General features: G+C 44.4%; 3 protein-coding genes across 4 annotated transcripts in view; 2 read left to right on the forward strand and 1 right to left on the reverse strand.

The window, feature by feature from the left end:
- The window catches only part of MRTO4 (MRT4 homolog, ribosome maturation factor), a 17,207-nt gene extending 14,718 nt beyond the window's left edge, over window positions 1-2,489 (reverse strand). Inside the window, exons 1-3 of the mRNA XM_019511919.1 lie at window positions 2,396-2,489; window positions 1,498-1,556; window positions 809-912 (exon numbers count right to left, since the gene is read on the reverse strand). Coding sequence (XP_019367464.1) covers window positions 809-912; window positions 1,498-1,556; window positions 2,396-2,423 — 191 coding nt within the window. The 5' untranslated portion in view covers window positions 2,424-2,489. The remainder of the gene's footprint in view (window positions 1-808; window positions 913-1,497; window positions 1,557-2,395) is intronic.
- A 57-nt stretch (window positions 2,490-2,546) lies between these two features.
- On the forward strand, window positions 2,547-20,590 carry EMC1 (ER membrane protein complex subunit 1). 2 transcript variants are annotated; one of them, XM_019511915.1, is made up of 24 exons: window positions 2,547-2,653; window positions 3,967-4,091; window positions 4,733-4,798; window positions 5,307-5,400; window positions 5,955-6,083; window positions 6,796-6,922; window positions 7,441-7,590; window positions 8,083-8,250; window positions 8,802-8,873; window positions 9,554-9,613; window positions 10,509-10,631; window positions 11,477-11,573; window positions 12,497-12,613; window positions 13,007-13,015; window positions 13,448-13,647; window positions 13,903-14,052; window positions 14,662-14,823; window positions 15,404-15,523; window positions 16,168-16,305; window positions 16,777-16,950; window positions 17,121-17,331; window positions 17,748-17,832; window positions 18,406-18,535; window positions 18,774-20,590. In XM_019511915.1, exons 1-24 carry the CDS (start codon window positions 2,562-2,564, stop codon window positions 18,951-18,953), a joined length of 2,979 nt encoding a protein of 992 aa, XP_019367460.1. In that variant the 5' UTR covers window positions 2,547-2,561; the 3' UTR covers window positions 18,954-20,590. The 2 variants fall into 2 exon arrangements, with proteins under 2 accessions (XP_019367460.1, XP_019367461.1); XM_019511916.1 differs by lacking the exon at window positions 13,007-13,015.
- A 777-nt stretch (window positions 20,591-21,367) lies between these two features.
- UBR4 (ubiquitin protein ligase E3 component n-recognin 4) overlaps window positions 21,368-21,919 on the forward strand; it is a 107,808-nt gene continuing 107,256 nt past the window's right edge. Inside the window, exon 1 of the mRNA XM_019511921.1 lies at window positions 21,368-21,520. Within this exon, the coding sequence (XP_019367466.1) occupies window positions 21,393-21,520 (128 nt within the window). The 5' untranslated portion in view covers window positions 21,368-21,392. The remainder of the gene's footprint in view (window positions 21,521-21,919) is intronic.

The raw sequence follows: 21,919 nt of genomic DNA on the forward strand, positions 1-21,919 counted from the left end.
AAAAAAAAAGAAAACTAAACTGCAAGACTCCATGGTCTCAGTACACCAGAGATAATTAATCATGGACCAAGGTAAGTATTCTTTATTGCAACTGTTTTCCTTTCTGATATTACTAAATGAACAGGGAGTATTGAGACTTTTCCTATTGTAACAAATTTCAAGAAAACAAGATATTCCCTCTGTTCTTTCCTGAATGACACACACTTTATCTGACCTTTAAATATTTTTTATGGTTCTCTGCATCCTCTCCAATCAAACCTAGTACTTATTCCTGCGGAACTCCACTAGACACATCTCCATTTAGTGGCCATTCCCACTGAGATGTCAGCTGGCTGGTTTTTAACGTATGCACATTACATACTTTCTTGGTATTGTGTAGTGCTAATACTGAAATCAAAATGTCACGTGGTACCAAATTAAATATTTTATAGCTGGGGTGTCAAACTCATCTAGTTGGAGCCAGCCCACCTGCTGTGTGCGCCCTGGATTTGCAACGCTTGCTGTTTGCACGGCATGTGCCAGCTCCATCCCTAGGTGCTGTATGCAGCATGGACCTGCCCCCGCCTCACATAGAACATGTGGAGCTGGTCCAGGTCATGCACTATGCACAGTGTGCATGAAGCCAGTTTATGGGCCTGATCCAGTCCAGCATGCAGGGCCTGCCTGGCACAAGCACCACATGCAGCCCATGCCCCCGTCCCTGCCCCTGAATTATGTACAGAAACCTGCTTAAGCTCTGTGCAAACTCAGAATGCAACATGCAGAAGCATCAATCACAAGGGAAGACATCTGAGAAACTGCTCCTTACCTGCTATGTTTCCAGGCAGTTCTGATGTCTTTTAGCTTGTTGTTTCTCATGTTGGCAACAGAGAAAATAAAGAGGTATCTGTAGGTATCCACACATTTCCGCAGCTTTAAGAAAGCACGTCAAGCAGTTGCAATGAACAGTGGAAGATTTCCCACTTCACACCAATACACATAATCAGCATAAAGATAATGGGGTAGAAGCAGTATTTAGGATTTTATATACACACTGCTAACTGCCCACCCCCTATTAGGTACTGGTAACGATGCAACTTTTTTTTTTTTTTTAAATGTGAGCTTTCCTCATTTCAACTGTTTAACTGGGAAACTATCAGACTCTGCATTAAACAACTGTATAAACATAGGATTTCCCAAAATATATAAGAGAACCCATAATTTTTTTCGTGGAGTGGATAGAGCAAGCTCTGAGCCTATGTCTCCGCCCCCAAAATCCATTTCATATAAATTCTTCACATTGAGGATGTATCAGATATTCTGAACTTTAATATAAAGTCTTCCCATTGAAGATGTATCAGACATTAAACTGAATCCATAAATACTAAATCGAACCCATACATTAACTCCACAGCGTGGACCCTGGTAGAAGTCAATACCAGGGAAGATGGTAAGGTTGTGTTTCTCTGTAACACACACCAGCTATTCACACCCAGCTCCTCGGATGTGCGCTCTTACCTCTTCTATTAAGTTCTGTTTGGCTTCTAAACCTTTCTTTGTGGTTTTTGTCAAGGAAACTGGGAAAAGAAAAGAAAACCAGTGTCAGTAGGAGCGATAAGCTGGCCGCTGCTTATGTGAAACAGGACTACAAAGCATGACAACGGAAGCACACCACTGGACACAGGGCGCTTAGCAGTCAACCTTATACTGATGTTTTTGATTCAGTCCACCACAGTCTTGTCCTGCTGACCATTCGCAAGGTTTTAGGGGTCAGGGTGTCCCTAGGGCGACATTCAGACATAGGCTGCCCAGGACCCTGGGGTGGCCGTCACAGAGGACAGGCCGGTTGCCCTCCATTGATACGAAACCGGATGCCTTGATGTCCTCTGTTTGTCTCTCAAAGAGAAAAACGTGTTCTCATTCTTCAAGAGAAAAACAGAGGACATCAAGGTGCCGGGGTTTCGTATCAAGAGAGGACAGAGTAGCAAAAAACCGGAAGGTCATCTATGGTGGCTGCCCTAACCCAGACGGAAGGGGGGCCCAAAAACGGTGACAATAATTAGTATCATGATCGTCACTGAAAGGGAAAGTTTGCCGGGAACTGGCTGACAGCGCCTCCCCGAGGTAGGGGCTTTCACGAAGTGCATGGGCGTCTGCAGCACTATGTATGCGGGAAAGCTTTGGCGAGGCTACTGGACTGGTTGTCCGGGGGGCCCCTGACAAACGTCACGCTTATGCCGCAATGAACCCACTGATCTCTTTTTAAAGCATGGCCTGGCCACGCTCCCAATCAAACAAAGCGGGCTACAACGAGAAATAAAAGCCAATGTTGTTCCCCCCGCCCCCTAATATGCGGGTGCCCGGTTCCTAACGCGCTTCACCGCAACGTGTGTGCGGAGCGGCGAGAGACACTCACCCTTCTTGTCGCGCTTGGACTTGGGCATGGCTCGCACGTTGCGGCCTCGCCAGGACCCTTCCGCCGCGAGGGCTGCCGGGAGTTCACCAGGGTTGTCTGCTCAGGTGCCTGCGAGCGGCGCTCGCTTCCGGCGCCGCGGGGGTGGCTGGGATCGCTGCGGACCGTCATGGCGGGCGGCGTGCGCCTGTGGGCGCTGCTGCTGCCGCCGCTGCTGGTGGTGGCCGCCGTGTACGAGGACCAAGTGGGCAAGTTCGATTGGTGCGTGCGGACACGGGACACGGGCTGGGGGGGTCGGGCTTGGACCAGCCACTCCGGGGCACACGGAGAGGGACAATTTCCCAGTGCTTCATTGTCCATTAGTAACCGGCCCTCGCCTCATAACACTCCTCACTGCCACGAGTGGAGGCCGGCACAGTGTGAGGCCCGCGTGGCAGGTTTCACTGCCGTTGTTTTTGGGCTGTTTTCCTTCAACTTAAGCAAACAGTGTAAAGGAAGGACACGCTAGTGTGTCCTTATTATAGAAAAAATAATTTCTTTCCACATGAAAACTTGGCATTTGGTTGAATATAACATTTGAACCCCATTAAGTGTGGTGCATTTAATTCCCCCAGCCCCAGTCAAATCCTTGTGACTGTTGGGACATAAAAAAATTCATTTTATGTCCCAATAGCCACGAGTATTTGAACTGAAATATTCAGTGAGGACAAAAAAGGGTGCGATGGGGTGCTGCACAGTATCAGCGCTGTTAGGGGTGGAAATATGATCTGCAAGGTGAACCCAGGGATTTGGTGCAGGGATTCATAGCGTTAAAAGGATTCCAACCTGTTGTGGTTTTTCTGAGTTCTTTGCAACAAAAGAATTGCTCTACAATTCTCTGTAGTAAAAAAAACAAAACAAAGGAAACCCCAAAACACAGCTTGCATTTTCCAAGGGGTACCTCAAGTCTGTCAAGTCTGAACTGCTGCTCTAGCTCGGTCTGAACTTCTGTAGAATTGGGTTTGACATAGAGTCCTAGGCCGTCAGAGTTCAGCTTCTTTCTGAAGTGATTTTCTCCACCCCCCAACTAAGAAAGAAGTCGGTCTGGTTGCTCTCTGCCAGTCCTCATCAGTGGCATTTGTGATTGCCCTGTCTTTTGTGTTATAGCCATGTACAGGTGCTCCTTGCTTAACATAGTTCTGTTCTTGAAAAATGTGACTTTTAGCGAAGCCAGTTACATCACAGTAGTTACCTAGTAGGAGGAGGCGACCAAACAGTGTTATAACTGAACATTGTACAACTTTAAATAAGTATGTTGCTTAATAGATCAGCAACGTAATAATGAAACAACATTAAGTGAGGAGTACCTGTACTCTAATTTTTATCGTGCTTTTCCTATTCATAGTTTCTAGGGTCGGAAGGGACCTGAACAGATCATCAAGTCGAACCCCCTGCCCTGGGCAGGAACGAGTGCTGGGATCATAATACCCCAGCCAGATAACTATCCAACCTCCTCTTGAAGGTCCCCAAGAAGGGGGTTCGTGCAATACGTTCTTTTTGTTTCTTACACCTTTACTGAATCTTTTCTTCCTTAGGAGACAGCAGTATGTGGGAAAACTCAAGTTTGCCTCTTTGGAAGCCTCGCAAGGCTCCAAGAAGCTTATTGTGGCTACGGAGAAAAACGTGATGGCTGCTTTGAATTCCAGAAATGGGGAAATCTGTGAGTGGAGCATGGCTTTACATGTTAGGCTGTTTACTACCTCACATTGCAACTAGCACATGTGGGACCAAAATTAAGCCATGGTCTACATTCAAATTGAAGAATTACAGCTTGTATCAAAGCTTGCACTTTAACCCTTTTACCATGAATTAGGTGGTAAATGTGAATGAAACATGGCTTTAGCTTTCCTAGAGACAGGAATCTGCATGTTTCTTGCTCTGCATTTGTCAGTTTTATTTTATTTCTTTCATGCCGAGGGGCTTTGTTTCCTATCTTCAAATATCAATTGATTAGATGCTGATATGGCATGTCTGTGCCTTTGCTTATATCTAGACCTGTTCTTAACCAACATAGTAGGACCAAGAACTGAATGGGGCATGACATTTGAACTCCTCTCTTTCATCCCTCAGACTTATTCTTCCAGGTTACAGATGAGGCACTTTTCAGAGGCAATTATGTGAAAGTTTATGTTGGTGTTGCTCATGGTGTACCTGCCCCGTGGTTGAGCAGATGCTGTCAGTCTGTAGCACTGTCACCTGGTACCTTTTATCAGCATGACACTGGAAAGGAGACGGAGGTGATTCTAATGTACGTGGGGGGAGATGGAAGCTTGTTCTTACTTGATGCCTTGTTCCTTTCAGTGTGGCGCCACGTGGATAAAGGGACTCCTGAAGGAGCTATAGATGCCATGCTGATCCACGGACAGGGTAAGCAAAGCATTTGGGCCTTCCAGCATAACAAGTGTTTGGTTTTACAGAATTATAGCTGAGAATTCAATAGAGGGCTAAATGTGCTAGAGCTCGTGGCTTTGATCCTGTGGTGGGGACAGACATTGTTAATGTGTACTTACTTCTTAGCCTTTCCTCTTCTGTGTGGATGAGCATTATTTTTTACTGCTCTGCTCTGTTGGATTTGCTGTGTAGTGCAGGCTAGGACTACAGCTACACAAAATGTTTTTTATGATTTGTGCTCATCCCCCTGGGCCTTTAGTGACAGGAATAAAAGTGACTTACAACACACATCATTGTCTGGAAATTACATTGTGACCACCCTCACTGCTGTGCAGCTGACCAGGTGACAGTTGGGTAACTGCATATGCCAGATGTGTTGTACTGTCCTACTGGTGTGAGTAGAACAGTAATTTGTAGAATCAGCAATGAAATAGTTAACGAAGACAACAGAACAGTAATAGGGTTGTTCTCATCCCAACTCCAGATGCCATTACGGTGTCCAATGGCGGGCGTATTCTGCGTTCCTGGGAGACGAACATTGGAGGACTGAACTGGGAAACATCACTGGACACTGGCAGGTGGGAACTCTTGAGTAGACTGTCAATTCAGAAGGCGAAATTTGCTTTCCCTATAGGTATATTTTAAGGAAAGTAGCTCGAATATTGCTAACGTGACACCTGAGGGATTATTGGCGGGCTGCTGAATTTGCAGGTTGTTGTTAAAAGCAAGTTTCATACTTGATCCTGTAGTAACCTGGTACAGTTTTTTTTTTGTTTTTTTTAATCGACATCAAAATGAGGCTAAAGATTTTGTATCTGGGCTTGTCAGATGCGAGAAGCAATTAAAACCTTGAGTTAGATCAGAGTTTCCTGCTTGTTGATTGAAACTGTGATTGAAATCACTTTGAATTCAGTCCATCGTGTCTATCTCTAGAGAGCTGTCTGTTAAAGTTCTACACTGTCAACTGTACATAATGGAGGGTAGCTGTTTTTTTGGAAAAAATGTTGGTCATAGCTAGTGTGGTGGGGAAGAAGATGACTGTTTTCTGTTACTTCGTGTTTGCTGTGGCTCCAGGAGCTAGGTAGTATCTCTGTGTTCATCACTTCACTCCCTATTTCTGACATGTGCTTAGTTTCCAGATGGCTAGTTTAGTAGGTCTGCAGGATGTGGCAAAGTATGTGGCTGTCCTGAAGAAGTCTGCCCTCTCACTTCATTACCTTTCCAATGGACACCAGAAATGGGTGGAGCATTTACCAGAAAGGTAAAAATCTGAAACAGAGTACTTGAGGATCATGTACAGATCACTGGTTCAGAGCCTATTTTCTGCCATGGTACCTATGTGCTTTTTCAGCTGTGCATGTACGTCATCAACCAAATGGAGGGGGTTTGTTCCTTTTCCTGGCATAGCTTTGTGAACTTATAGATCTCTTGAGAGAGGGACTGTATGAAGAGAGTGTCCATCTGCGTAATATCAGGAGGGAAGGGGCTAGTGCACCAAAATGAATGAGCACATTTCTTTTTGCTGCCTTTTTAGTGCTGGCAGGTTATAAACCATGGGTGTTGTGATTTGTGCATAATACAGTACTTACAGACTTGAGAGAGAAAACACGTAATATCTTAGAGCAGTAGAACAGAAATCAATCAGGAGATGATTTCTCATGCAGAGAAGCAGGAAGCTACTAATAAAAGAACTGTATTAACTAAAGCAAGCCACTTTGCACCATAGCAGCTTCCAGTCAGAATGTCGGGGCCTACTATGTGGGGCACTGGAACATAAAACTGAGGAAAAGGAATTCCTAAGGCACGTTTGTGTCAATGTGAAGAATTTTTCTGGTTTACTACATTTTTGGTGGTTTACCTAGTCTTTCCTTGTGAAACTCATGTCAACATTGAACAGGGCTGTAGAACAGGGAGCTTTAAGCACAGGTTTGGGTGCTGTACAATGTGATTTGTTGCTGCTGCTTTTCTCACAGTGAGAGTGCCCAGTACCAGCTGTTGTATTCCTATGGAACCGGGGTGATATATTCCGTTGGATTTGTTTCTCAAAGCCATTTGAATGTTTTGACCTTCAGCCTGGAGGATGGAGACATTTCAAAACAGGTATATTTTATTGATTCAGGATGGAAACTCTTGTCACCATATTGGCTCTAGAATGGGTCCTGTGTAACAAAAGTGCTCTCATCTTTAGCACAGTAGCTAAGGAAGTTAACTCTGTTGATGATACATGGATAAGATGGTATCCTCTCCCCGTGGAATAGCACAGGGACCCAGAAGTTGAATTTACAAGTGCATGTCTTCAAAGTTTGGTGGACTCATGGCAAAGTTGAGAGCAGTTGGGTTTCGGTATCAGATTGATGACAATTTCTCCTTGAGTTACAGGTTAAAATATCCTTGTTTTAAATATTCCATAAAAATGACACACTCTTGGTTGATAAATGAAATTCTTCTGGTTTTTTTCTGTTGGCTTTTCTTGGTGTAACTAAGACAAGTGTTGACGTGTATGCCAAGCCATGGACCACATGCTATCCAGCAAGATGGAAGCAAATTGACACAGCCAAGTTTCCCCTTGGAATTTCTTTGCAGGTTTGCAAACCTGCTGCATCTTTCTTGCCCAACAGATAAGAGTTTCAGTCCCCTGGATGAAGAGCCTGAGTGGTGCCTGTAATGTCATAGGGGAGGCAGTGCTGGTGTGTGTGGACACCGATACACATTCACTCTATGCTCTATCTCTGGAAACTGAACATGAGATGAAACAAATCCCGCTACAGGTAAGCCACCCTCAAATAGCCTTCCACACACAGCTTACTTGAGGTTCACTTAGCCAATCCAGAGTGGCAGTATCAGGGTTGCCAATTTCAGAAGTGTCCAGTGTGTGTGTGTGTGTGTGTACTGGGGGAGGAGACTTTAATACATACCATAATAATTTGGTGGAGGGAGAAGAGATCACATCCTCTCTATCTAATGGTAGTTTCTGTGACCATGTTTTCAGTTCTTCTACCTTTCCTGTGATGTCTTATCATGGGAACTGGTCCTTCCTGCAGTGTCAGTTGGGAACCTTATAGACACTCCATAGGTTCTCACTATGCCTCTACCGATAGCCTGATGTAGTCTACCTCAATGGTAGGTCATTGGGCCATGGTAGATTCAGAACCACTGGCCGAACCCTTTGTAAAGCTTGGATTGCATGTGGGGAAGGGACGCGTCTGTTCTGGTTGTCTGAATGTTTCAATTTCCACCTTTTTGTTTGTTCCTCCTCCCAGTCACTTGACCTGGAATTTGCTGACAGATTTCACCCAAGGATATTAACCACCCAACCCAGTCCTGTCAGTGTCTCCCGGACTCAATTTTTCCTGCAGCTATCTTCAAGTCGCTTCACATTGCTGCAGTACAAACATGGGCTGCTAAGTCACCTCCGGGACTTCCAGCAGGTAAACAAGGCAAATATTACCATGGAACTGAACTGAAGTTGAAATTTCAGTGGGTTTGAGAGTAGGACTGGCTACGTTCATCAGGAAAACAAGTTCATGTATAAATCGCACATTAAACATTATGAAAAAATACACTGAGTTTCAATTATGCCTTCTACAGCAGCAGTTGAAAACCGTTCTTATCTCACCTATGCTATTTGTTTTTAAAATCAACTTAGGGACATTGCGCTGCTGACGCTTGTAAACATAGAGTAAGTTTACTAATACTAGACTTGGGCTAGGCAAAGAGCCTTAGTACTGTGCGTGCTTGTAGCCACTAGTCCACTGGAACTACCAAGGATTGTAACCTGTTCTAGCTAATTAGAGATAAGGTAAATGCTCAGTGATTGTACTTGGGGTTTGTGAAGAAATCTGTTAGGGTTGTTAGCTCCCTTTCCACTCAAACGCCTCTGCAGTTCAGTTCACTTCACTACAATGGGGACCACTCTTCTTAATTCCTGCTTAGTTTAAGTCTCTGACCATGTTCTTATTTCTGCTCCTTCCATTTTCAGGCAACTTTGGTGAGTTTTGCAACAACTGGGGAGAAGACTGTGGCTGCTGTCCTGACTTGCAGGAATGAAGTGGTTAGTACAACCCAGTTGCACAGGGTACATACCTGAATTCCATGTAGGATCTAGTTGATGCAAGCAAAGTGCAAAAATTATGCAATGTGGACTGCTGAAAGCTGATAAAACTTAGGCAAGCTTAGGCTTCATAGACAGACACAGCTTGAGGTTGGACTCCCTAAGTTTTCCTCTCTGAGGCTGTGACAAGTTGATTTCAAATGACCCTCACTCCCATTTTCTAGGGTTTGTGAGCTCCAAAGTTTCCTTTCATCTCTGGATTAGCTGTGGGAACAGCCAGACTTCGTAGCCTGGATGGAGCCAACTAAATAACTTCTCCCCTCAGCTAATGGGCTAAATATTGTGGTAGTAACTTGTATGGAGCTAGATACAGAAGACTATCGTGCTGCTGTTTTGCTAGGTGTCATTGCAACCTCTTTGTAGGCCTGAGTTAACCAGGAATTCAAACAGGGCAACTCCTTTAAAGAGACAAAGGTACTCATCCTATACATGTAAAATATAATACAAATGTTCTCTCACAGATATTACATAGCTTTCTCCTTTATCAGTATGACTATCATTTGCCCAAGTTTGGCAGAGCTAGGAGAGAGAACTTGCTTTTGTGAAAAATTTAGGATGCTGTGTTCTCCATGCCTTTTTCATGTTTACAAACCCTGTTTCTATTCTCGCATTCATTGCAGAAATCTGCAAGTCCGGATGGCCTTCATACTGGAAACACTTTGGGACATCCCCATACGCCGGTATGGAAATTAGCTCATTCATAGGAGTTAAAGGCATTCTTTGTAATCATTGGTCTGCTCCTCTCTGTTAAGTGTAAGAGGCAGAATGGAGGGAAGGACACTGTTATCCTGGAGAGTAATATTTGTGCAACAGTTTGATTCATTTTCATGCAAAAGCACCTTTGGGCTGTGTATTTCCTGAAACCATTCCACTGGCTGAACACAGTGCCTGCTCTCGGCCTTTAATTTAAGGACTGCTCTTTGGTAGACCCCCATTTCCCATCCTAAAAAGAGAAACTACTTTTTAAATATGGAAGTTTATGTAGAGTTTCCAATGTATTTAGAAGGAGAGAGTGCTACTTAGTACTTGGAGCAGGACACCAGGAAATACGGATTCTATTTTCAGGTTAGCCACTGATTTGCTTAGTGATTTAGCAAAAGTTTTAGAGCCATTTGTGCCTCAGTTTGCCCATTAATTTGATGCCATGTATCCGAGGCACTGAGGCTCAAATGATTGCTTATAAATTACTTTTTAGATCTTTATAGAAGAAAAAACACATTATAAGAACCTGCTCTGGGGTGTGTGGGTTTGGTTCCCACCCCCTGCTGCCTTCCTTTTTTTTTTCTTCTGCAAGTGGGATTAAAATTACAGGAGTTGGTCTCAGGAAATAAAATTGGAACTATGTCTTAAAGCTAATATTACTTGTAGTTTCAGTTACTAACCTCAAACTGGTGTGTGGTGTTATGTGCTGTTAGGCACTTGCTGTGTTCTACTGCAGAAAGCCTGCACTATAGGGTTGGGAAGTAAGTAAGTAGTTTATTCCGAAGCACAGTATGTAATTATCTGTGAGAAAAGGCTGCGTGTAAGTGTAGATTGTGCGCATTTAATTCAGCTTGTTTTTGCATAATGTTCTAGGAATTCCCAGCCTGTTCCAACCACACCTACAATATTAACCTCTATTTGGTTGAAACTGGGCAAAGACTGCTGGAAACCACAATAACCTTCAACTTCGAGCAAAGTGGTGCCAGGCCTGAGCAGGTAAGATGGGGCCTGTCACTGAAAGGGGGGTGGATGGGAGTTTCTCTTGAACTCAGTCATAGATAAACCCTGAGTCTCACTGAAGCCTTTCTGCTGCTGCTCCTTCACTCAAACAGAAAAGACTCTTATCTGAGGCAGCGTGTCCGTTAGATAGGACACTCTTCTGAGAATCAAGGAGAGCTGGATTCTCCTTTTCCCTATAAAACTAACCTATTGTTTGGTCCTGACCAATTTACTTCACTTCCTGTGTGTTAATTTCCACAACTGGAAAATGTGGTTAATTGGATTTATCTACATATGTAAAATGCTAGAAGAAGTAAAGGTGGAAAGTACTGCATGAAATGGTACCTCTTCTTAACTGCCAGGGCTGGATAGAGTTCTTGGGGTCACTGTTAATGAGAAGTATGCAAAACTACATGTACTCGTGCTGCATGTGAGCCAGGTGTAGTGTTAAAGCTTATTTTGGATTTAGATTGGGATCGAAGACTCAGGATGACTTTATAGGCAGAGAGGAGCCTTGAGGTCATGCAGAAGAATATTGCCAACTACAAAAGAGCCGTTGCATTTGCTGACCTGCTCTTTGGTTTTCTTATGTTGATCTCAGCAATTTACGATACCTGAAGGACCATAAGTGCCATATACAACCAGACTGTAGTCTGATCAGCATATAAATTAGCCTTTAGCCTTACAGTAAGCATCTAATGATTGCTTCCAAACCTTAAATAGAACAGAGTGATCTTAAATCCTTTTATTTTGGTCGTACTTTGTGGGTTGAATTGTATATTTCTCATCCAACAGTTGGTTAAAGCCTTCCTTTCCCTTTTCCTTGTAACCCCTCTTCCCAGCTATACATCCAAGTCTTTCTGAAGAAAGATGACTCTGTGGGCTACCGAGCTCTGGTGCAAACAGAAGACCACATGCTTGTGTTCCTCCAGCAGCCAGGTAACTTGGAACCAGGTTGGCTGATTATCCCTTTTCTGCTATGTAGACTCAAGGAACATAGGACTTGGGTTGTGGAATCTAGCCTTGTTGTTGCATGCAGACATGTCTTTTAATTGCTGAAAGTTTGAATGGTGTCAGTTCAGTGATCATTGTAAAAGTTACTTAGCCAAACCCCATGGATGAGAGTGAAGACTAACAATATATTGCCCCCACAACTTCAGTTTTTTTTTATATTACTACAGGTGAGAATCCAGTTACATCACATTCTTGAGGTGGGGAGGACAGGGGAGTCTAGTTGGCTTTACTAAACTTGTCAGGAGTTCACGGTTCTCTCTGCTCAGAACTTACTACAGGATAGTGATCCAAGTCATATCATGGTTATTCTTCAAGGTCCCAGCAAAAAAAGAAGGGACTTTACTTAAGCAAATGATGTTACCCTACAGTTGGGTTTGAAGGTCATCTTAGTGACTTGAATCTCAGGCCTTGCAAGAATGTTTGCGTTTGAACTTCCTAGCTCATATGTAAAGAAAAAAATGGTTTGATGACTTCAGTACTTTCCAGACTCTTCATAGTTCAAGTCATTGGTATGTCCTTTCAGTAATAGCTATAGCTTAATAACATGGTTTTCTTGTCACTGATTAGATATTGCTATATACTACACAGTAAAAATAGATATCTGGGTTGGTTCCAAAATGCAGCATTTTGCATTTTGTGATGAAACACACATTTACCTTTGAGAGCCAGATGGTGAGTATATCAGTCTTGAGTGTTAAGGATAGTTGGCAGTCCATTTTAAGTGGCTAGGTTTGGAAGAGCTGCTTCTGTTCTGTCAGTTTTCTGTGCTGCATTCATTGCTGAGAAGGGAAACACATTTGTGCTTTTCTTTGATTTGCCTATGTTACCTCATCTTTGTATCCTTTCAGGAAAAGTTCTGTGGAGCAGAGAGGAATCGTTGGCAGAAGTAGTAAGCTTGGAGATGGTGGATCTACCCCTGACAGGTGCACAGGCTGAGCTGGAAGGGGAGTTTGGAAAGAAGGCAGGTAATAGCCAAGGCTTCGCTGAGGGGAAAAGTTGAAATTGCTTGAAGGGGTTTAGTTTTACTGTTCTTTTTTTTACCTGTTAGTATAGTTTCAGCATCTTTATCCCTAACATTGGGATTTCACCTCCCAGATTTCCTCTGTAGAAAGTATGAGCAAAGTGAACTGAAATGCACTTGATTTTCAAGGCTTGGAGTGGTCTGTCCAGTTCCCTTATGCAGCTAGATTATGCATGTTCTCTAGCTGTGGTTTCTCTGAACACAGTCTTGTAAGGAATTTCAGCCAGGTGACTCTTTCCAAAACAGTCCTTTTAGTCTCCTTTATTGTCCTACCCTGAAGAGTGAATTGCTAATTGCCTTTTGTTCATTATTTCTTTTCTTGCTGACCTGGATGCAGCCATTCAAGGTAACCTAAATGGTCATGCAGTTCTTTCCTGTCCTTTTTGACAGTCTCTTTTTTGGTGGGTCTTTGTCTTCCTTGTGTTTCTGAGTGCAGAGATGCAGTCTCAGCATGCCCATTAGCTTCAGTTGTGCACTTATGTGAATGGCTAGGGTGAAAAACCCAAGGAAGAGACTGATCTCAAGTCAAGCCTCCTTGTAAAGTATAGAGTGCCTGGGCTATGCACTATGCTGGGGGCAGGGGGTTGGTTTAATGAAGGGGTGGCACTGGGATCAAATATGATTTGCTTATCATGAAGGGTGAAGTAGAGAGTTTTCTTACTGTAGAAATGGCAGCATATGACTTGGACTGTGGCTGTGATTGGCTCTGCTGTGTGTTCATTTCCCCCACTGTGATTATTCCTTTCTACACTAATTGTTGTCACTGACCTGTTTGCAGATGGCTTGCTGGGGATGTTTCTGAAGCGCCTGTCCTCCCAGCTCATCCTGTTGCAGGCCTGGACTGCTCACCTCTGGAAGATGTTCTATGATGCCAGAAAGCCACGGAGCCAAATTAAGAATGAGATCAATATTGACAATTTGGCTAGAGATGAGTTCAACCTGCAAAAAATGATGGTGATGGTGACAGCCTCAGGAAAGGTGAGAGGAGCACGGCTTGGAAAGCTGTTCCTGGAACATAGAAAACAATCTCGGGGAGGGGGCTGGTGGGGGGAATTCAGTGTCTGGGACTCTTGCTAGGGTAGGAAAGGTGTGAGGATACCAGCAGTGTTTTATTGTGGACAAGAAAAAGACATGGGTCTTTCCTCTTCATCATAGTCCAAAGCTCAGTGCAACTTTTGGATGTGAAAGACCTTCTTTTACATCCAAGGCTTTCCTTTTGTCTCTGTCCATCAGCTCTTTGGCATTGAAAGCAGTTCTGGCACCATCCTGTGGAAGCAATACCTGAAGAACGTGAGGCCTGGCTCTTCCTTTAAACTCATGGTTCAGAGAACTACAGCCCACTTCCCACACCCTCCACAATGTACACTGCTTGTTAAAGACAAGGTGAGTCCTTTGCCCCACACTTCACATGGGTCTTAGTTGTACAGAAATGAAATTCCCCCTCACCAGCCTCTACCCTTCAGAAAAGTAGCTTTCACTTATGATTAGACCAAAAAAGAATAGAACAGGCAAGTGATGGGAAGGGAGATGCAGAGAAACACTCTAAGCAGCAAGGCCAAAATATCTGGCTTGCTTTTTAAATGTGTTTGTTCTACATTTTGAGAGAATTTCGCCCTGTGCCTTTGCTAGCTGCATGTAGAAAATAAGAGCCTGTGCACATTAGCTAGATAGAAAAGGCTACCAGTCACCAAGCAGTATGCAACCAGCTAAAGGAAAGGCATCTTCATTTGTGTTGGACAAAGTATGTGCAGGATCCAGTCAGAACTTAATATAACTTATATGGCACAGTGGAATCAGCTGAAAACAGGGAGTTTCAATACCCAGCACTTTCATTTATAGGAAAGGGGCCCAGGGAAGGAAGGCAAGGGCTGTTGGGAGTTAAACTCCAGGTATAAATGGGCCAAACTTGCAGACAGCTTCAGAATCTGGGAAACACCCCAGCTCTTTTCTTTGTTCATGCTTCAGAGTTTTCCATTGCATTGTGTGTTTTAGGAGACCAAGATGAGCTCCCTCTATGTCTTCAACCCCATCTTTGGGAAGCGAAGTCAGGTGGCTCCCCCAGTTCTAAAGCGCCCAATCCTTCAGACTTTGCTTCTGCCCATCATGGATCAAGACTATGCCAAAGTGCTACTTCTGACTGATGATGAATTCAAGGTACTTGCCACTACAAGGCAACTTATTCTCCATCTCCAGGATAAATCTGTCCCCTTGTGGGTCAAGGGATAAAGATGTTATCAAGCTGCAATTCACAAAAGAGATGACACTGTCTCGAGGGGACTTCATAAAGATAGAACTCCATATTAAATCATTTCCTTATCCCTGTAACAAAGAACCCTTTTCTCTGCACTGAGCGGCACAGCACTCTTCACTGCGTTTGGTTATCTCACAGTACAGGGCAAGCTGATCTGTATTCAAAAATGGAATTGTTCTTGCACTTGAAGAACATCAAGAGAATCCATCTAGTCATGTGCTGATTGGCAAACCTCCCTGGTTGTTTAGCCTCGCACCTATGTTTTTAATCTGCATCAAACTGGCTGTCTTTCTTACCAGCCAGCATAGGAGAGTAGTGCCCTCTGCCTTTGTTTTGCTGAATTCCACCTTTTTGTTGAGCAATAAAAGTCAGTGGAATTTACATCTGTGGTGAATCTGATCTAGTGAGTTTCATTGGACTTGATTACTTTTACTTGTAAATTTGTAAACATAGATGTTCACTGAGTTTTCTTTACCTTCTCAGGTTACAGCTTTCCCTGCAACTAAAAATGTCCTCCGCCAGTTAGAAGAAATAGCTCCCTCCATATTTTTTTACTTAGTGGATGCTGATCAGGGCAAGCTCTCTGGATTCAGGCTGCGAAAGGTATGGAAGATTTAAGGTGAACTCTGCATGTGGGTTTTCAGTTCAGGTAGCCAGAAAATGATACAGAACCTAGATTGGCAGCAAGGTGGTTCCTTTGTGTTCCACCAGAGGAATGATACCGACTCTGTTTCGTAAGCAACAACTTTGCCTCAGAGGGTTATCAGTAGGATGGCTCTTTGTAGTGTTTAATTGGATTTTTGATGTGATGAGTGAGTGTTAGAGTTTGTTACTGTCTTCTTCCAGTTCTCCAAAGATTCATAAGGTCTTTGTAAACTCACAATTGCAGAAATGCATTAGTGAAGAATCCAGACTCATCAGTGACTTCTTCCTGTAGGCTGCCAAGATTCGAAAAGAAGGAACAGTTCTTCCATGTTTCTCTATTTTCCTGGTACAAAGCACTGTGGGGCTGAGAGAAAATGAGAGCACAGTTATCCAGACCTTCTTTCCCCTAGAGCCTTAAGACCCTACTGCCTGTTCTGAGAAACTGGCTGTCCTAGACAGAATGCCAGGCCAGAGGGAGCACTGGTTTGATCTGGTGTGGTAAATCCAATGGAATGTTTTAGGAGCACTCCTCATTTGTTATGGAAATGGAGACTGTCTTTGAAGGACGAGATAAAGCCACATGTTGCACCTTGTTTCTATAGGATTTGACGACAGAGGAGAGCTGGGAGATGACCATATCGGCTGAAGTACAGAGGATAGTGACTGTGAAGGGAAAGAGGTCCAATGAGCACGTGCACTCACAGGGCCGTGTGATGGGTGATCGTAGTGTCCTCTACAAGGTACTGCAGACGTGAAAAGTTGTGTCTTGTCACATTTGCCTTGAAGAGAAGCTTTTAAATAAGTGTCTCAAAACTTTTTTGCTCCTCTCCTCTGCTGATCGAGGAACAGAGCTTTGTAAATCAAATACCATTTCTAGGGGCTGAGTTATCACCTGAGATGTGCCAATTGGCGCCCTGCGATGCTAAGTTTGTATGGACATAATGGTGTCCCTAAACTTTTGTAGAAGCTAAGACAAGTTGAATTTGGCATGGGATGTTTTCTTTGTGTGAGTGTTTTCAGAAGGCAGTTAAAGACCACTCACATCTCCAGTGATACCTGGAGAGGATAACAGCTTTCTTAATCACTATCTGTGCTTAATAGTAAAGGGTTTTTTTCCTTGCATCTTTGGCCACAGAGGTCTGCGACCATTTGCGGATACAACAGCTTTTGCAGAAACAAGCATCTCTGTTTCTCTCTTCTCACCATTTTAGTCTTTGAATCCTAACTTGCTCGCAGTGGTGACCGAGAGCACGGATACACATCACGAGCGCACCTTCATTGGAATCTATCTGATTGATGGGGTCACAGGCCGGATCATCCACTCTTCTGTGCAGAAGAAAGCAAAAGGACCTGTCCACATTGTCCATTCAGAAAACTGGGTGGTGGTAAGGACAAGTCAATGCTTTTAATGCTTTGTGTTTCAGAAAGAGAGGCAGTTATCTTCACTGTTGGCATATTTGCTAACCTTGCTCTCACTGATTGCTATCTCTCTGTGTTCACTTGTGCCCTACTGCCTTGCCTGGCTTCCTGATCAGTGTCTTCCCCTTTATTTTAGTACCAATACTGGAACACCAAGGCACGCCGGAATGAGTTCACTGTGTTAGAGCTGTATGAAGGGACGGAGCAGTATAACGCCACAGCCTTCAGCTCCCTCGACCGCCCATTCTTGCCTCAAGTCCTCCAACAGTCCTATATCTTTCCGTCTGCCATCAGTGCCATGGAGGCCACCATCACTGAACGTGGAATCACTAGCCGTCACTTGCTCAGTAAGAATTGCATTAGGACAGGGTGGAGGGTCTGAGTTACCTGCGTGTCAAGTTTTATATGCGAGGAAAAAAACTGTGCAACGTCTAGGGCAGTTATCTGCCATGGTAATTCCTGGGCTTGTTTAAAAGAAAAGTATATATTTAGGTAGCCAGGGCCCTTCATCCTGTATATAAGCTCTCTGTGCTTTATGTATTCTGCCTGGCTGTGCCACGATAGTTCGCTTGCAGGCTGCCTTTAGAACAACATTTGTATGCAGATCTATAATGCAGTTCTGCTCATCCTTATGAGCCTGCTCTTCATGGCTGGCAGGTAATGGTGTCTCCATATTCTGTGGCATGCATCAGGAGGCCAGCTAGATTAGCCCTGCGAGCTCAACAGCAATTCGGTTCTAAGATATACTTCTTTTGATGTACAGTTGGGCTTCCCTCTGGGGCAATTCTTTCGCTTCCGAAGGCTCTGCTGGATCCTCGACGCCCAGAGATCCCTACAGAACAAAGCAGGTAGGAAAAATGCTGGAGCCAGTAACTCCTTTTTCCTCCCCTCACTAAGAATGGATAAATTAAACATGGTAGCCTGGAATGGATTTTTTTTTTTTTTTTTTAAATCCATTCCATCTGGCCAGTTTCACAGTAACTCTTAATCTGAATATAGTGGTTGCTGTCTTCTGGGTAATTGGATTGCATTGCTACCAATCCAGGTTTGAGTAAACTGATGTGTAATACAGATGTCCAGATAGGTTCTAAAAAGCATCTTCTGCCAGCATTCTGGTAATTAGTAGCCCACATAATTAACTGAGGTTCTTAGGATGATACTTCAACTGATACACTCCCAAAGCCTTGAACTGTACAAGGTCTTGCAGCTTAAGAGCCCTAAAATCTAGCTACAGCCAGTTCTTGGCTATCAAGTTTTTCCCCTCTTCCTTCCTTTATCCACCACTGAATGACCCTGCTCAACAATCCTTATAAAGATTCTAGTCTAGTATCACCAGACTTGTAAATCTCAAGTAAGACTGCGAGAGAGTTCCCTCTGTATTGTGTTGAGTTGGATTTTGATCCCCCTCTGTTGTCTTTCAGAGAAGAGAACTTGATTCCCTATTCCCCAGATGTGCAAATCCATGCTGAGAGGTTTATCAACTACAATCAAACTATATCTCGAATGAGAGGGATTTATACAGCCCCTTCAGGTCTGGAGTCTACATGCCTGGTGAGTACAGAACAGGTGTACTTTGTAAAATCTGGCACTGAGGGATCTAAGAGGATAGTTTCAAAACTTCTTGCAAGGAGGAGGCTGTAACTTCAGGCCACATGATAGCTCGTTACTTCGTGGTTTCATGAACTGTATTTTGCTTAATCGCAACCATAGGTATGGGTCTGTCACTGTGTGTTTATATATAACTGGATTTGTGCTTTATGCTGCCCTAACAGCTTATGGTCTCATTTAGGTTGTTGCTTTTGGGCTGGACATCTACCAAACCAGAGTCTACCCGTCCAAGCAGTTTGACGTTCTGAAAGATGATTATGACTACGTGCTGATAAGCAGCGTCCTGTTTGGACTGGTTTTTGCCACTATGATTACAAAGAGACTTGCTCAGGTGAAGCTGCTGAACCGTGCGTGGCGGTAAGCAGACGGGTGAAGGGGACACCGAGACTGGAAAAGAGGCTGACTGGGATTTTGAGTAGCTGATCATCTCCAGGAGCGCACACCATAAATCAGCTTAAATACATGTTACAAAACGCACGGCTGTGAAGGAGGCAGGGATTTATATCACAGTTCTGCTGGGGGAGATTTAAAGGGAGGAGCTGCCAGTAGAGGAAATGTTTAATACCTCTAGGGAGATTTCCTTTCCAGGACAAGACATTTTAATGAGATTAAAAAGATTCATCAGTCAGCCCAAGACGTCACTGAATCAGTCTGGAAAAAGAACCACCTATGACAGTTTTCTTCAAAGCCCCAGAATTTGGTGACTCCATTATTTTTCCAGAAGCACTTTCCCCAACCTTTAACAGAGATTAATGCCAAGATATTAAGGATGTATGTTTTTCCCCTCTAGTTTGGGGTGTACTTCCAGACCACATGATGGCTTGCCTCTTACCTGCCCCCAGACACAACTAAAATCTTGGTAAGAAGGAGGATCCCTTCATTAATACCTGCTGTAGTAAGAAAATCAGAGTTTGTAAATGTGTGAGCTACTGTACGTGGGGCATGAGAAGAGGGGATATTGGGTAAGTTTGCCAGGAGAATATCTAAATGATGCACGCAAATACATGCTAACTGATCAGCTTGTTTAAAGAAATTGCAATGACACAAGGGGGAGTTTGAGGGAAGATACTGGTGAATAAAACTTTTCCATAGCCTTTATTTATTGCAACTGCACCATATGGCCCTTCCTGCTTTTTAGTTTATTAAATGTTTGCACAACACAGACCTCATTGCTTGAATGTTCCTGGGGATATGTTTCTCTGGTTAAAAAAAATATTTTGATGTGTGAGAGCAAACATGAAATGCCAGTTGCCTTGAACTGCATCTGTAAACACCCTGCGTTCACATTGAATAACTAAGTGATAACATGAAACTGGGTTGAAGAATGTTGGGGGGGGGGGTTGTTTTGTTTGTCTGGAGGTTTTTTTTAGAGTGAAGAGACTTGCAATTTATTTTCTTTCCATGTATCATGGATGGTCATTCTTGGCATGAATTTTAATATTCTAATTTTCAAGTTTATAAGTTGTTCTTGGCACAACTTGTTGGAATATTAAAGGTATTTCAACATAGCCCAATGCAGCACTATGCAGAAATACCCAAACGAGCTCAGGTACTAGAAGCAGTGTAGCTTCCTCAATGTAGTGCTCCGTTTGGGCTAATTGTCACTTCCCTAGTATAAGTAGCCTGGGTGGAGTGCCTCACTAATGCAGCTGTACTGTATCTGATAATCAAATAACCTTGGTTAGAAATAGCATTGCTATGGTACTGCACTGTGCTGTACAAACATACCCCAAGTGTTCACACTTACGTTGGGCAGCCTGTGTGCTGAAATGGTTGCAGCTTCAAACACTGAGCCGAAGGGCTTTGCTGCTTTGGAAGGAGCCTGTGTTTGAGGTATGCTGGAGCGGGGTGTAACCAGATGGCCAGTATCTGTAACAAACTTGATTTTGTTTTCAACTGTGAAAGCGGTCTGCAGTTGTGTTGCATTGCCTGGAGGACTGTGGGATCAGCCCTTTGTATCCACGTGCAGGTGATTAAATAAAAGCAGTTTGATCAGTAGCCATGAGAAACATCATGTATTTCTGTGAGAATGCTGTGGTGGTCGGGGTCTGTGGTTTCCCTGTAAGGTGCGTGTCGTTTCCTCGCCCAGGTCACAGTCAGCACTTGTTCAAAAAGGAAACAATAAGACCTTTACCTCCTTCAATATGTGCGTGTGTGTAAAGAATTTTTCCAACTATTTGAGTTGCTCTAACAAGCGATATCAGTTTTACCCAAAGAACCTTGTCTACCAACATGGCTACAAGCTACACCTCTGTGACACACACGTGTGCGTATGTGTGTGTATAATACATATATATACGCACACTTCTGTACAGATAAGTACATATATGTGTGTACATATACATGTGTCTGCAGGTTTAGAAGTGTATGTGCATGTTTATGTGCGTGGCTTCTAGGTGGCTGCTCATTTGAAGGTGTGTGTCTGCAGGTTTACAGGTCTGTATGTATACGCGTGGTCGCGCAAGTGAAGCCCCGGATCCAGACCTATGACGTGGGGCGAGACTAGCCCTTCATCCCCACCTCCCCGGTGATGTAACGGCCGGGCTCTGCCCGCACCGCCAGAATAACAGCGCCCGCTGCGCCTGCGCGGCACGAAAGGCGCAGAGCGTCTCCCGTTCCCGGCGCCGCCAGAATTGCTGAGTCACTGCGCTTGCGCCCCAGCACCACCTCCTCCCCACGCCCTCAGTCATACGCATGAGACGCGCCCGTGCCAGGCGCAGGGCGAGTTGCGTCACTTCCCGTCCGGTTTTCCTTCCCCTCCGGAGGAGGAGGAGGAGGAGGAGGTAGTGGCGGCCACAAGATGGCGGCGTCGGGCGGCGCCGCGGCGGAGCCGGGCTGGGAGGTGGCGGTGCGGCCGCTGCTTTCCGCCTCCTACTCGGCCTTCGAGCTGAAGGAGCTGCCGCAGCTGCTCGCCTCGGTCATCGAGAGGTGGGGCCGGGGCCGGGCGGGCCGCGCTTTCCCCCCCCCCCACTTTCTCTAGACGCAGTCGTCTCGGCCTGTGGCGCTTTCCCTTCCTAGCAGCCAGGGCTTGTTACTGTAAGGGAAGCAGTCCCCGAGCCTCATTTACCTTCAGGAGGGCCCTTTTATGGTTCACTTCACCCCCTTATACTCCTTTTAGTGGTAATTGGTGAAACTAACGAGAAGCCGTCCCTTCCCAGGCATCAGCCCAATGTCAGTTTCATGGTTGTTAAGGGCTGCAAGGGAGCTTGCAGATCATGGGGTCCTGTCCCCCAGCATGGGGCAGGAAAGACACCTGGGATCAAATGACCCCAGCGAGGTGGGTGTCAAGAGGGTTTTTTTTTTTTTTTTTTTTTTTTTTAAAAATCT

The sequence above is a fragment of the Gavialis gangeticus genome, unplaced genomic scaffold (assembly GCF_001723915.1).
Source record: "Gavialis gangeticus isolate Ggan-Ray unplaced genomic scaffold, GavGan_comp1, whole genome shotgun sequence".
In the NCBI taxonomy this organism is placed as follows: domain Eukaryota; kingdom Metazoa; phylum Chordata; order Crocodylia; family Gavialidae; genus Gavialis; species Gavialis gangeticus.

What these genes read in the sequence shown, in the direction of transcription:
- EMC1 (XM_019511915.1), top strand. Translation starts at nt 2,562, where the DNA reads ATGGCGGGCGGCGTGCGCCTGTGGGCGCTGCTGCTGCCGCCGCTGCTG. An exon ending in GTGGAGCATTTACCAGAAAG is followed by an intron (nt 6,084 to 6,795) that starts GTAAAAATCTGA and finishes CTTTTCTCACAG; the next exon opens with TGAGAGTGCCCAGTACCAGC. An exon ending in TGGTGACAGCCTCAGGAAAG is followed by an intron (nt 13,648 to 13,902) that starts GTGAGAGGAGCA and finishes TCTGTCCATCAG; the next exon opens with CTCTTTGGCATTGAAAGCAG.